We start from the raw sequence: 16174 nt of genomic DNA, 5'->3' as shown, positions 1-16174 counted from the left end.
GTAAAAGCGAGCAGGTGATTAACATGATTTGGGCAGAAAAAATTGTATACTAATTACTCCCCAGACTTGGAAGGCAACAATTAATTCCTTTAGAACAGGAATAAAATAAGTAAAATCTCCTCCTTCCTCCCAAAATGATAGCCATGTTCAGGAATGAACTCAGACTCATTCTGCATGGACTGAAAGAGGTTTAGGAGAAAGCAAAGAACAAACAGTAAACAGATTATGTTTTTTGTGGGCGTATTTTTTACAAAAAAAGCATGTTATACATATACACACACACATGTAAATACTATACCAGTTGTTGCAATGCAGTCAAATCCAACAAAAGCATAAAAACAGGTTGCAGCACCAGCCAATGTTCCTGTGAAACCATATGGCATAAAGCCACCGCTCCCATATATACTTGTCACATTCTCATAGGCTGAGTCATTCCTATAAAGAACAAAAATACAGCAGAAAAATAACTTATTTTTTTTATGATTGGTAGGACAAACACATGCATCCTTCTCCCCTACCACTCTGGAAAAACATGTTAAAATGCCCTCATCAAGACAGAGCTCTGCTTTACAAAACTGCACGAGAAGACATTTTTATGTCAAAGCTTGTGAGAAAGACAAAAATAACAGTAAATGAAAGAATATCTGAATCGGGTAACTATCATCTTACTCACTTTGCAGTTCGTGGCAAAACATATTAAAACGCTAATGGTGTAGGCAACTCTTGCTGTCATATTCACATACTGCAGTTAATACTTGACTTAAGGACAAGAAGCCAGTAACCTCTCAAATGGCTATGGACAAGAGTATTGAAATAAGATAGTTTTTTTAAGGAAACTACAAACAAGAAAATAAAAAAAAAAAAATTTAATGGTATAAAAAGTTTATCATTCCCAGCGACAGAGCTATCAGTTGATACAATACCTGCAATACCACAAAAGTAAGTATAAAAGAAAATTGCTTGGAATATGAGAAAGTAAATGGATTTAAAAAAAAATAAAATTACTCTATTATTGCAGTAAGGTTTAGGAGATATTCTTCACTTATTTTCCAGTTGTCAGCATCTCCTTTCACAAAACCAGAAATCATAACGAAGAGTAGGACCAAGATGTTAATAGCAGTGAAAATTTTATTCACCCATGCAGATTCTTTCACTCCAAAAGATAAAAGACCTAAAAAATAAAAATATTTTATAGATGTCAATGGTCCCTTAAACAAATAAAATGGCATTTTAAAGAAGATATACATGCAAGTACTGTGAATAGTACTAAAAAACCAGCACTATATTTTATATTTCTAAAAAGGGGTGCTTTTAAAAAGCACAAATTTACTAGACTCTCTGACAGCATGGCAATAGGCAAGTGTATCGGAAATGACAAAACAGAAAGTTCTTTAATTGTATTCTTGAAGTAGTTCAAAGTACTTTGAGCAATTATTACTTTTCTGAGATTCCAATTCATTTATCTTATGCGATAGAGCAAAAATAGGTACAAGAATTCTATGCTTAGTAAAAACAGATTGTTTGAATCTATTCCTTACAGAACAATTACTCATTAGATTAATAAAATAATCAAAATTATTACATTAATAATGTAATCTGTTCACTCTAAGTTTTTCAGGGCATATCCATCACAGAGTACGAGTCTCATTTCCTAGGTCATTAATAAAACCTTTAAAAGAAATGCATGCCTCCTGTTCATAAGCACTCGTTCATAGAGATTCTAGAAAAAAGTCTGATACAAAATACACATGCCTTAGGTTGCAGAGTAGTGCATTTAAATAATCTGAAAGTTATTCCATCAGGATCCTACTGTGTCATTAGATTTGTAACAACTGTAAGTGTGCTAACAGTTTAATGGAAGAGCAGGCAGTGAGCAGATCAGGGAAAATTAAATACATAGGGAAAGCCTCCACAGGTTCTTTTGCACTCTAAGCATTTCCACTAATATCACATACATGCTTTCCCTCATTATCTAGAGATTAAGGCTGAAAATTTTAAGCCTCTCAAGAAAATGTCTAAAAAATTTCTGACTCTGCTAATGAGACATTTGCTATCTTATCATAACACAGAAGTTATATGAGCTGCTCAAGTTTTCTTCACCAATGGCATTTTTATTGGAAATAGGTGTATGCTTTCTTTAGCTTAGTTTTTTCCACGAAGGCAGTGTCTCAATCAGCCTAATGCAGTATGAAACATAGTATGTACATTTTATTAAAGTCCTTTCTGTAGGGAAAAAAAAAACACCAAGCCAGATTTCTGTAGACTTTCCCTTGTACTTAGCACATAACATTTTCTATAAAACATCATCTGCTACTCCTATGATTCAGCTTTGCGCAGCTCAGCATCCAATTACTCAGCCTACACGGCCTTGAGCCATCCCCACTGCTCCTCCTCTCAGCAGCGGTGAATGCCACCCAGTTAATTCACTGGTGGTTTGGCTGCTTACCACAGAGACCTGGAGAGGTAATTTGCAGCACAAGCCCAAGAGAAGTGAAGAAGGAACGATGGTGAAGATGAAAAGACAGGACACAAATGAAAACTCAGGAGCAGTGGAGAACCACAGAAGAAACATTTCCTCTTCTATAAAGAATCTCTGCTACTGGTGTTAGGAAGCAGCAATGGCAATGGAGAAAACGGATATAAGATGGCAGCATCTACACTAGCATTTTATAGTTTGGTTTGTGGAGTGCTCTGCTTTTCAAAAAGTTGGGTTTTAACTTCTTTCTTTGGAGGAGGTGAAAATGAAAGGCCCATTCCAGCTATACCAAATCCAACCCCATCACTCCTGAAGACATAAGGGTCTGAACTGGTCCTATAGGCAACTTTGAACCACAAGCATTGCAAGATACTGGACTATACCTTGTCTAGTAAACTCCCTGATCTTCTAAGTGCAGATACAGGGGCCTCAGCACCAACTGTTAATGCTGATAATCCACAAAGTACGTTCTGTTTGCAAGCATGAAATTCTTCTGAATCTCAAGGCATTTCTTTTTAAAACTGCTACAAAATTAATGCATTTAAATAATATTCCACTCTTAAAATTGTACAATTAACTTCCTCAAGATTCCACTTTACTTTTGCTACTTTCTTGTGGCTTACATTAGTGACGATATGACAACCACCTCAAAAATTTTGGGTAAAATTTCTGTAAGTATGGGTGTTGAGTCAGCTTGGGAATACCTACGCTGCAATGTGATGCACAGTGTAGGTACATCCTAAATCTTTTAAATAATGTAGTTCTCAAACATTTTTCAATTAGGGACTTCAGCATCTTATGTATTTTTTGTTCTCTGCCTTCTTCTAGTAAAACAAAGAAAACAAAAAGAGGCAGAAGGAGGAAATGAGTGGAAGATACAAGCACAGCCATAAATTAAGGCTTACTACTGTAGGAACTCATGTTTTTATGTACAGAGACCTAATAAAAGCTTAGGATGCTCTGGCCACTCATTCTAGCATTAGGAGTTGAATGGAAATGTTTTCCCAAGTAGTGAGTCCAAAAAAGCCCCTCTTAGCAGAATAAGACAACAGAAGGTTATACCCATATAACTTATCAGTTTCACTTCCCAGAGAAGAAAAGTTCCTGCTTTTGTTTGATCTAAAAAGAGATGGAACACAACAAATATTTGAGATACAGGTAAGACCTCTGAAATGCTTCTAGTACTGGCTGAAAACAAACTATACACTTTAAAATACACGCACTGCTTCCGTCTCTCCTGGTGGCAGTAAGAACGTTGCCTTGTGGAAAGCAACTGTTAAAATGCAAACATGCAAATAAGTTGTAGTATTTTTGAGGTTTCCAATCCCTCAAAAAGCTGGTGTCAATTTTTGTGATTTAAAAACATGATACGTGAGTAAAGATGTACAAGAAAGAGAGTGGAGTGGAGTACTCATGAAAGGTTTACTCAGGTTTCAAATTGGTCTGTTGGGCCGTGCCAGTACCTTGGAGTGCCCTTTAGCTCAAACAAGTTCTAGGCTAGACAACTCTTTTGAAGACTTCAAAAGGGGGGGAAGTTATTTTATACTGAATAAGTTAACAATTTAGAGGGAAAAAAAACCAACCTATGTACACAATATGTGATTTAAGGAGAGCACATCACATTACCAAACTACAGAGCTTAACCTCAAGGTCCCTCTGAAAGCATTTACCAGTGATAAAGCCATAAAACCCACACAAAACCATATAATTTTCCTGTTATCATCAATCTGTATCATGGGTTTTATAAAAAAGTAATGAAAAGTGATTATTTCATGTCTCAGCTTCAAAAAAAGAAGAGGGTACACATGAAAATTGGATTATATAAATTTAATTCCCAGAGTCATTGTGTCAATATGCACATGCACATCTAAACATCTCGGATATTATAAAGGTATTTCTGATAAAACACAAACTACAACTTAGCATTTTTGTCTGTAAGAAGCACTCTGACATCACAACCACCATAAATGAAGCCATATATGTGTCTTACCTGATAAAAGCAATATAAGGAATACAGCAAAGAAGTCAGGATACTCTGCTAGCCCAGAGTAATTCATTTTGAAGTAGGTTCCAAAGAAATGACCAATCTGTTTTCCAAGAAGTTCATCAAAGGTGCCACTCCAGGCTCTTGCTACGCTTGATGTACCTTCATAAAATACATGTATGTTTAGGGTTTGGCATGCGTACAAGGATACAGTTACTTCTACTGAAAAATAAAACTACGCATGTCGCTACTTGCGTTTTAAAAAGCAGAGCTTGTGTTAAAACAGTGATTTTTTTCACCAAGGGATTTTGACAGATTTTTTCTACATAGTTAAACGATAACATATTGTTCTACAACTAAAATATACAAATTTGTACCTCATTTATTCCCAAAATATTGCAGAAATTATTTCTGTATCATTTATATTTGATGTCATCCTGGAAGACACTTATTTCTAAAGGTACAATATGGCATATGTTCAACAACATAAAGCAATGTAAGACAGCAGTTTAAGAAAGAACACGAAGGAAAGTGTTCACCTGGAAGTAAAGCAAAAAAATCACTAGGAAGATGTATATTGCTGGAGGCAGTATTTAAGACTAATGCTCTCCTCTGGTAAAGCGTGGATGTGGCCATGGCTAAATACAACCTTATTTTTACCACTCTCCTATCATGAAATACACTTCAATACAACACTCAGGCATATTGATTTTGTAGTGGTTTGGCTAACAGTCCTGTAGTTAGGTATACATATACAGCTAGGCGTGCTTATACACGATATAATGGATGCTTGGAAAATGTAGCTCTGGAAGGAAATATTTTTGAATCAAAAAACATTGTCTCTGCTAAAGCACTGAAATAGTTATTTGAATATCTGCCATATGAGCATTGATTTTATTCAGATCTGGTCAACTTTGTATTTTATAGGATTATGTGCTAGGACACCATTTAATTAGCATGAGGTTATAGTAACAAGTTAGTATTTAAACTTCATGACTTTCTTGAAGCGAGATACTATATCAGTGGGGTTCCTGTAAATGTCTTTGCTGTGTATATTCAGGAAAAAATATGCTTATTGATTTTACTGAAATTATTCTTGCTGACCAAAGACAGCAAAGAAACCCTGCATTATCACTGAACTGTCTGACACAATTTTCACACAAGTTATTCAGTCCATGCTGCTGAAGATGGACTGTTTGAAAACCAACTTGCAAAAAATCTGTTTACAATGGTGATGCACAGGAGGAAATAACCTAATCGAATTACCTTGGTTATTTGATCCCAGCAAGAGTAAAAAGCAATAGTAGCTAAGTACAGAGGCAGAAAAGAAAGACAGACCAAAATCTGTATCTTATATCTGCTTTCTCAGAAACCCTTGAGACCCGTGTTTGTTCTTAAGCTTACCTATAACATAGGATAAAATGAGATTCCAACCAGTGATAAAAGCCCACAGTTCACCAACAGTTACATAAGTATACAAATACGCAGAACCAGTCTTGGGAACGCGAGCACCAAACTCAGCGTAGCAGAGACCTGCCATCACAGATGCCAGCGCAGCAATGAGGAAAGAAACGACGATGCTAGGTCCAGAATCAGATTTGGCTACTTCTCCAGCAAGCACATAAACACCAGCACCAAGGGTACTTCCTACTCCCAGGGCTATAAGGTCCACCGTCGATAAGCATCGGCACAACTTGGAGTCCTCAAGACTTTCACCACTGACATTCTTCTTCCGCACCAGACACCGAACAAAGGACAAAGCTGGTCCACAGGGCAACATGGTGGATGTAGAGCTCTGAAAGAAAATAAATCATTATAGTACGTAAAAGGTAGAATGCATATTGGTGAAAAACAACTAAAGAAACATATTTCTGTAAATAACTAATCACACCTACCAAATTATATGTTTACGCTCTTCTATGACATTAAATAAACTGACATGCGCTTTTTCCCCAGAAACCATATTAGGGATTCAGTATTCACAATTTTATATTTAGCACTCAAAAGTGCTCGCCAAGTACACTCAGACATGCCACTTCTGTCTTCAGAGAGCATTCTTAAAAAAAAAAGGTCTCCATTCCTTGAAAGGGAAGTTGATAAAGGATAGCAAATGGAATTGAATTAGCTCTGGGCAGTGATGCTTAATGCCCATTAGAAAGGTGATAGCTGCCCCAGGACAGTGGAAGGAGGCAAGACAGGCAAGTTTCCAAAGCTCTGCTGCCATTCGGCAGTCCTTGCAGCCCGACAGACTCCCAGAGGTACATATCTGCCCATAGTATGTAGACTTCATCCACTGAGGAGATTTCACACATCAGCTTCAGAACTAAGATGATGTGCATGTCAGCAGACAGAAGAGATCCGTAAGCTCTTCTGAGGGGAATCAACATTGAACTGTTCAGGCAAAATCCTCTGCCGTAGCTCCTGAACTCTTCAGTAAGAGCAGCCTTTTTTTGGGCCTGAGGCTGAGGCACTCCACTCCCCCAAAGGCAAGTTTGTGTATCCTGGGCTGTACTTTGACAAGTATTCCCAAGGTCACTATGGTTTTTTTCCGTAATGACACTTCTGAGGCCGTAGCAATTGCTTAGGATGTTATATTAATGTTATATTAAAATATAATATTATATTAATATACTCATTAGGCTGTAGCCCATGGTGACAGGCAGCAATACTCTTGTGACTCCATGCCTTTCCCCTTAGCAATTTCCATGTTGCAGAAACATGGCATTTTTTTTAGGAATTATTTCCGCCACCCTGCAAATGATAGTTCATTTGGTATTTCATTAACAGGAAAAACTACTCTGGCAGATGTTGTTCTCAGAACACTAAACAGTTTCCAAGACTTCTGTTATTCAAACAGCATCTCAGATTGCTCTGCTCCTTTGCAATTTGGGACAAGAAGTCCTGAAGGTTGTAAAGTCATCTATCACAGTGGCCAGGTGGGTGATATTATGGTTTTCTCTGCTGAGAAGGAATCCTTGTGACAAAATAGGAGGGGTTTTTTTCTGCTTCTGCTTTCTCCAGTTCTTGTGGAGAGGACAAGAGGCTGGTTCTTGCTCGCCACAAGCCAGTAAGAAGAAACACCTGTTCTGACTCAAACCCACCCTTTCTTCTTTAGCCTTTAAAAACTGGAGCACAACCAAAGACAAGGCTCAAGGTACAAACTTTGCTTCTGTAGAGAAAAAAAAAATCTCATACGCATGACTAACATATCTTTTTAGGTATATCCATCCCAACATGGACTTGATGAACACACATCCTTTTATAACGACCACTGCAATCCAGAAGGCCTTACACTGTTTCCTGTACTGACTATGCACACATGCACAATAAAGAGTGCCTGAACACTGCTTCACAACTGTTGCTGTGTATCAAGTGAAAGCACTACCCCAGTCATGGCCCTCTTTCAGATTTGGCCGAGACATCCCAAGACTCTGGTTCTGATCACTTCATACTCCATAGGAAGGTGCAGCAGGAGGAAAAGTGTCTTCAGAAATCACTGACAAGTATAACCTTTTTCTGAGGTGTCCCTTGTAAGACAGATCCTTCAACGCATTACCCGCTGCAAGAGAACAACCTGGGTTCTGACTCAGCGCTGACGTGTGCTGACTCACAAGCACAGCTTATCCTAACACTGTGGCTGAGCACGGATCCCTCTCAAATACTAACCTGCAGAGGCAAAGAAGGTAACAGCTGGGTGTGCCTTTTGGTGGCAGCATTGTCCTAGATAAGCTTACACTGACTGCAACCACACACTCTTAAAAAGGGTCTTATTCCTTCATCGGCATGATTGGGCAAATCTCACGGTTTCCTTTTCTGTTGATCTTCAGGACAGAGAGGAACATGAAGTAGGGTAAGTGAACACGGAAAGAAATGCTCTCTCCTACTTTTTGACCAGCAGGTGTCGGTATTTTCCCAATTGCTCCTTTTTACTTCCTCCTTTCCCTGTTGCAGCCTAAGGCTGCCTGGTCCTGGCAGACCGCTGTGGCCTCTGCTTCCTCTTCGCCTCTGCTGCCATCAGCTCCACCAGCACTGGCCCGGGGCCCTGCTAAACGTCCTGCACATGAGCACTGGCTCTTCTCTGAGCCCTCCCGGGGAGGCACGCTTGACAGCTTGCGAAATGATTTTTTTTTTTTTTGTAATATATTGCGTAATCAATCAAGAAGGAAGTGAGCGCTCTTAATGCTCTGGTGTTGACAGAGCTCACAGTGCTTCTGAGGCACCTGTGCTACATTTCTGAGAGCAGACTTGGATACCTGCCTGCCTTTGAACAAGAATGTTAGTCATGTAGCCTGAAAATGCGATCAGTCAGCGTGCACTGAGTTGTTCATGCAGTTTAAACAAAGTAAAGATTGAATCCTGAGCTTATACAGAGTTTAAGCATAGGAAATCAGTGATAAGAAACAAAAAAGGAAAATGTCCTTGCACTCACCAACAGTGTGCAGTTGTTTCTAATTAAGGTGAGGAGCACACCCAACCTGTTGCTTCTCCTATGCATTCAAACCTGTGCTAGGCTCCTGTCCTGTGCTCCACTTCAGTGAAGTCTAATTTACAGAGACATTTGTCACAAGCGAACACCTGCGAAGTCCATTTGTCACTGACCTTGGCACGTTCCTTTTGCTGCGTACAACTGAGGTGGCAGCTCTCTGGGTCACTGCACTTCTGAAATTTTTTGGACTAAGTTTTTCTTTAGCCAGAGATTACTCTATAACACAGAATACACTTCCAACAGCCCTCCGAAGAAGGGAGGCCCCCGTTCAACTTCCTTAAACTTGATGACCAATGTTCAGCCCATATTCGAGCCTCCGCCTTCCTTGAACGCGTTCCTAGAAAGAATCGCAATGCCGTCCACATTGCAGTTTACAGTTTTATCCCTTCAACCGTATGCAACAAAGAGACAGGCAGGACAGGAGGACTTCGTTTAGACAGGGAAGGAATTGGACAGATCTATCTAACATAAGGGGAAAAAAAACCCCAAAGCTTCCTCATATCTAATGGACATTCACAGTATTTGTCAGAGTACCTGAATAAGCACAGATACTTCTCCAATCCCTTTTGTTCTTTATTGTCTTGGGTTTTTTTCTCTACGGTAGCTACCGATAGACCTTTCTTAATTTCAGTCCTTCCTGGCCAGTTGTAAACCAGATAATTTACTGCTTGACCACCACGCATCTGAATGCTAACCCAAGAAGATGAGGTCAGCCTTATAATTCGTACCAGCTCTTCCATTCAGATGGGTGTTCAGGAACATTTAATGGTCATCTATTGTTAGCCCTCTTCTACCAGGAAAAGTTTGGTGTCAAAAAACTTAAAACTACAAACACAATGCAAGGGACAAAGTCTCCATCTGCAAAGTTTGTATCTTTAAAATTGCTTTGACTGCTTCATAGTCATGTAAAATCTACCATTTTTGCAAAGTATTTTCCATGTAAAAATAACCTAACAGCCTCCTACCCCAAAACAAAACACAAACAATAGGTGGATGTTGGAGCAAAAAGTAACTTGTATCATGTATCACCACACTCTTCCACTAAAATAACACTTTAATTATGTGTAATAAGAGGTTTAAGTTAGTACACATCAAACCCAAGCTACAGGTGGGAAAACCCAAAGTTTTGCTGCAGTTGCCATTCGACTTTTCCTACAAAATTTTCCGTTAAAAGCTCTAATAAACAAAGATAAAAATCTCATATGGAAAGCAACTGTTATAAAGCAACATAAAACCTCTGAAAACTTTAATGCTGTTATTGACATGTATGTTTAAAGATTCCTGAAGCACAAGTAACTTAAAGATATTTTACTTATAAACTATTTTGTTGAGCTAATATTATATATTATACTATAAATTTTAGGTGCAGTAGTTTAACATTTTAAACAGCATACCAATTAGGGAGAAAATACTCTGATAAGTTTGTAATATATTGAAAATGAGAAAATATAAATATATACTGATTATATACAGATTAATTTAGAGTCTTCCTTCAATCTCATTTTCCTGAAAAAAACTGTAAAAGTCTATATTTTATATTTTCCATCTGTAGAATTTATGAGAAAATTTTTGTTTGTTCTTAAGTACATTTAGCCTTATTCAAAATTGCAGTATTGCATTGATTAGATCTAGTGCAACAATATATAAAAGAATTCAGAGATGAAGCAAAACTAGGTATAGTCTATGAGTTCTGTGTGTGTGTACACACATGCACAGACAATACATGATTTTACTGCAAGTGTCCTAAAAGTTGATGTTGTGCCCAAGACTTTCACAAAACCCCTAATGTCTTGGAATATTCAGTGTACTTAGGTAATACTTAAAGCCCTAAAATTGGAAAGCAGCACTTGTAACAGAAGTCTAATATGTATAAAACGAAAAAGGAAAGCTTTATCATCCCAAAGCAGAAACACCTTCCAGTCAGACTGGGAAGGAAAACATAAATTCCATCTTCTATATATTAACACTGTAATTTGCACTTTGTCAGAGACACAATAATGCTGTAATGTAAACTAAACGTAATACTGCATACCACAGTTCTTGCTACTCAAAAAGCACATATGTTAAAGGCAAAGGTTCCTATGATAAGCTACATTGCTTTCAGGTTACTTCTTTCAGCAGTAAACTTCATTACAAACCTGATTCAGAGCAACTTCTGCTGGGCAAACTTCTGCTTCTCTTACCCAGGCCCGAACTTCTGCCGTCTTAAATGGAAGAGTTATGACTGAAAGTGATTTTATTAAAATATTTGCTTTAAAAGCCAGCTGTAGGTAGTGTGAAAGCTGGTGGTGCTGAGGGGTGGAGGCTCAGCAGCCCGGGTGATTGGAGGGCTGCGAGCCGGCCAGCTATTTGCCCAGCTAAGGCGGGGAGGGAGAGAGAGAAAGTCTTGCTGCTGTTCAGATAAATCATACCCACTCTCTTCACAACACAAAATCCAACTGGAACGCCGTCTTCTACATTTAAACACACTTATGTGCTTGCATATGAAACGCACACTGTTGTGAGGGTACCTGCCACCACCCCCCCAGGGACTCCTTTTGCGCATCCTGAAGGAAAAGCAAAAATGTGGATGTCAAACTTGGTCTCCCACTACGAAAGCAAAGTCTTCCCAGCTTTCGTGTTCACTCCCCTTGTAAAAAACAAACTGGCTTTGGAGCATATTGGAGGATACTTTGCAACACTGAGACCTGAATCCAATACTGTAGCATGAAAACTGCTTTTGCTGAGTAAATTTTAGAAGAATATAAATAATTTGAAAAGTATTGCTGTGGCTAGAAAAAACACAGAAAAGAGTATATTTAAAGAGTCTGGTTATTGCCCATTCTGCTGAACTGGGGTAGACGTACCATATATATTGTTCTCCTTTATATGGCTTGAAATGTAAAAATGCTGAAGACTGGAATTAGAAGAGTCCAAATATTCCTGTGACACAACCAATAAATAACCCTCAGTTTCTTCAAAATTAGCTTCCAGAATAAACCAAACTCCAATGGATAATATACAGCTGTGTTTTTATTACTTCCAATGGCAGACAACCCCACCCCAAACATGTAGTAGCATTTCCAGTCAACATTATTCACGGCTTATTGTTTCCCTTAAAACCCTTGTGTTTCAATATCTCTCTTTTTGTTCAGAGAACACTGAAAATATGAGTCGTGCTGAGAAAAGCACTATGCTTTTCATCATTAAAAAGTCTTTCCTAAGAAAATATGGAGAAAAACACATGTAGTGTGGCAGTCCCCTGCAACTTGCTCTCAGCTTTTAGTTTTCCCTGAGTGTAAAGTCTGCCAGTGCTGCAGGAGCACAGAAGGCTCCTCTTCCTTCCCTCATGAAAAGTCCTGCTTCCTGTGGCCACATGCAAGGGAGACGAAGACAACCTTTCCTCAGCTCTCCCAGATCCAAGGAGAAACCCCTTCAAGAAGAGTGTGCTCCACATGGGTGGGCCGTATTGCAAGACTACAAGTCCAGATGCCATTTCTTACATTATCCAAGGCTATTCTTTCCTTAAAGTGCAAAAATGTGTGAAGAGAAAAGCTCTCATTCTTCCTCTCGTGCTGAACTCAATCACTCCCCCAAAAAACAAACAAAAAAGCAAACCTTGACAACTACTGTCAGCTACTTTCTCAATGTGGCCATAGAACTGAAGACTATGCAGGCCATATAGATGTGGTCGTAACAGGGGCATGGGCCCAAATTTAAACAGGGGAATTGGAATTCTGTATTTCCAAGAAGGTAGAACAAGCTTAAGAAAGTAGTTTAATTTCCAATTTGCATTCCTGTAAACATATTAATTCCCTATAATCATAGTTCTTCCTATAGCATCTATAAAACACCTGTAAAATATTTTATGGACATTTTATGTACATACATTGTTTGTATTTGCATGTACACACATTTCAAAACCTTTTGCACTGTGCAGAATTAACACAGAGCTGTCCAGGACATGTTGTCATATTCACAGAGCAAGACAAACAATTCTTGGTATCAAATACACAAACCTGGTCAGACTGAAGCCAACAGCTGAATTCCAAATTATATCATTGGGGTCACGATTTGATTCAAAATAAGGACTTTGAATTAGGAAACAGGAAGAAATAGAATCATAGAATGTCCTAAGTTGGAAGGGACCCACAAGGATCATCGAGTCCAACTCCTGTCCCTGCATAGGACAACCCCAAAATTCACACCACATGACTGAGGACATTGTCCAAATGCTTCTTGAATATTGTCATGCTTGGCACTGTGACTACCTCCTGGGGGAGCCTGTTCCAGTGCTCCACCACCCTCTGGGTGAAGAACCCTTTCTTGATATCCAACCTAAACCTCCCCTGGCATATCTTCCTGCCGTTCCCTCGGGTTCTATCGTTGGTTGCCAGGGAGAAGAGATCAGCGCCTGCCCCTCCTCTTCCTCTTGTGAGGAAGCTGTAGACCGCGATGAGGTCTCCCCTCAGTCTCCTCTTCTCCAGGCTGAACAGACCAAGTGACTTCAGCCACTCCTCATATGGCTTCCCCTCTAAACCCTTCACCATCTTCATGGCTCTCCTCTGGACACTCTCTAGTAGCTTCGCATCCTTTTTGTACTGTGGCGCCCTTAACTGCACACAGTACTCAAGGTGAGGCCGCACCAGTGCAGAGGAGAGCGGGACAATCACCTCCCTCCACCGGCTAGCAATACAGTGCTTGATGCAGTAATGACAGAATGGACTAACCCTTCCTCTCCCAACAATACACAAACACAACACTCGAGGATTGTTCACACTTTTCCACAATAAATACTTTAGGGGTGTCACCTTTGTTTCTGGATCTTTTTTCACTACCCACTGCAATCTTTAGCACTCTTTCAATTTATTCATGGTACCATTAAGAAGAAAAAGCCCCACCACTTATTATTTCACAGTAGAGCACCATCACTACATCTTACATGGATTTACTCCCCAAACAGAATAGAAATGTAACCTTGCAAATTATTTCTCTAGTTTAAGTTTGCCTCCAAGTGCCACAACATGTATCGCAATCACCATATTTAACTGCTTAATCTAATCTAAATAAATAAATAAATAAATAAATAAATAAATAAATAAAACAATCCAGTGAATGTACCATAAGGTTTCTAGAGTTTCCAAAAATCCACTTCCAGTACATATCACTGGAAACTGGAAAATGAGCAGTTATTTATTCATCCATGTAACCACAGCATCTCCAAAACTTTCTTTGGTACCATCTCTAACTCTGAGGCACCAGCTCCTCTGGGATTGGCTCTTCAGAAGTGGATCTTTTATGGAAAATGACAGAAACAAGATTACAGTAAGTCAAATTTAGTATGAACCGGATCCCTCTTTGCTTTCTCCCTCTCTCCATTTTTATTCTGGACTGTATTATGGTACAGATTTGTTATAGAAACTAAAAGTTCAAATCCTTCAGGGGCTGTATAAATTGGTTCAAATTTCACCCTCATTCTTTAAATTAGCAGTAGAAACTCTACTGACATCCACAGGGCTGGAAAGTCACTCACAAGTGCACTTTCTGTTTCCTTTGGAGCTATCACCTGGCTGTGATAACAATTCATCACTGGTAACAGTGGTAAATTATGGATCATTACAGACAGGAGCTGTGCTGCTGCGGTTCATTTGACTTTCTAAAACTTAATCCTGGGACAGGAGCACACAGCAGCTACACTGCTAAAGGCATTCAAACCTAGAACCGTCCCTGGCTCCCGGCCAAGAGGCAGGGAGTACACTGGCTGCTGAAATAAAATAGCTTGCATCTGTCCCGCCTAGATCGAGAGCACTATGGGGTAGATCAGTATGTCCCCACTAAGTAGTGTTTGGTTCAGAGGTCCTATGGACACTCAGACATAGTTTTTTGTGTGTTATTGGTCATGCATACTCAAAACTACAAGACGACCATGTTGCCACTCAGTGGAGCGGCGTTTTCGTAGATTCAGCTGAAAGCTGGTTTTGTGTGCTGCAGGGTGTGTGACACAGCAGCACCAGAGAAGTGTTCATGAAGGTACAGGGTCTGGTGGGGTACCAGTGATGGACGCCAGATCTGAGGCACTTTGGACAAGACTGAGCATACAGAGTGCTGACTGGAGGCAGCGACCTGCAATAGCATACCTAGCTTCTCTCTTGGAGGAAATTCTTGCCTCTCTCCAGAAAAGGGCTGTGGTACATCCACTTTGTGTAGTCCACTTTGGCTCCTAGTTTGTTTCCAGTTACCAATCCAACTGTGTTTTGACCAACAACATTCCTTTATAGCTTAGGTTCTGGCTTGAGAGACTTCTTTTCTGATCCTTAGCAATTATATCACACTTGGATTATCTAGAGTGCCTCATCCAACAGTTCTCTGACTTGCATACCATACCCCAAGGACTTTCGCAGCACATTCTTTCCATAAAGAAGTTGATCAGAAATTCTCTTCTTGCCATAAAACAGCTGACCACATTACAAGGAATGCACTGAAAAACTATTTTATTTATTTTATTTTCCTACGGAAGGCTCCTTTAAGAGTTTCTCTACAGTGTCAAAAGAGTATGAACATATTTTCATAGAATTATGCAGAAATTGATGCTCAGGGAATTTTAAATTAAAAAAAAAAAAATCCCCATTAATTTGTGAAACTCTTGCAGAGACTGAAACAAAATACTGCAGAAGCCCAAATGACAAACTTATTAAAAACTGCTCTGCTGTTGACTCTGACTTGTCTCACAGATACAGCCTTGCAGCTACGGGCCAAAAAGCTGTGGAGTTTTACACAACTAGAGGTGCTAACTTTGCAAAAGTATATCCATGCGCTTGCCCATATAACTACCCATACAGCACAGAAGTTAAACATGAACAAAAGTGCTTGCAGGATCAGGGCCTTAGTGAACCATTGCAGTCCCTCAACGGTGCTCTGCACAGCGCGTGCTTTGCCTTGGAAGGCAGGACTTTGCAGCCGACTGTAACAAACACAACTTTTGACATGCACAAGAAAAAAAACATTACATGTTTTGTACAATTTGTGCAGCTCTGATAGGATTTGAAAAGATGTACTAGTATTCATAAAAGGATTCATCAAGTGCCAGCAAGAATCTTTCCTATGTCAAGATTAATAAAGTAATTAGCATTTTAGTGGTTCTGAGGGTAAAAATCCAGGTTACCACAAAAAAATAGATTAGTGCAATCTATGTGCTAATCTACATAAGATGATCATAAACATGTAAGAAAAAAAGAATCTTTATAAAGCT

The 16174-nt window shown here is 39.2% G+C and overlaps 1 protein-coding gene across 3 annotated transcripts in view; it reads right to left on the bottom strand.

The window, feature by feature from the left end:
* SLC7A2 (solute carrier family 7 member 2) overlaps positions 1-16174 on the bottom strand; it is a 61261-nt gene that overhangs the window by 18902 nt on the left and 26185 nt on the right. For 2 of the 3 annotated variants that reach the window (XM_087736192.1, XM_087736193.1), the window contains exons 2-5: positions 5865-6255; positions 4467-4622; positions 1006-1171; positions 299-435 (exon numbers count right to left, since the gene is read on the bottom strand). In XM_087736192.1, the coding sequence (XP_087592318.1) occupies positions 299-435; positions 1006-1171; positions 4467-4622; positions 5865-6240 (835 nt within the window). In that variant the 5' untranslated portion in view covers positions 6241-6255. Of the gene's footprint in view, positions 1-298; positions 436-1005; positions 1172-4466; positions 4623-5864; positions 6256-11084; positions 11165-16174 lie in introns of those variants that run through there. The other variant, XM_087736194.1, reaches the window with a different exon arrangement.

This window comes from Nipponia nippon, unplaced genomic scaffold, assembly GCF_047370975.1.
Source record: "Nipponia nippon isolate SJK-2023a ecotype South Korea unplaced genomic scaffold, ASM4737097v1 scaffold_6, whole genome shotgun sequence".
Taxonomy (NCBI): Eukaryota; Metazoa; Chordata; class Aves; order Pelecaniformes; family Threskiornithidae; genus Nipponia; species Nipponia nippon.
The sequence above is the reverse complement of the archived record's forward strand: the minus strand, read 5'-3'. Positions and strand labels throughout refer to the sequence as shown.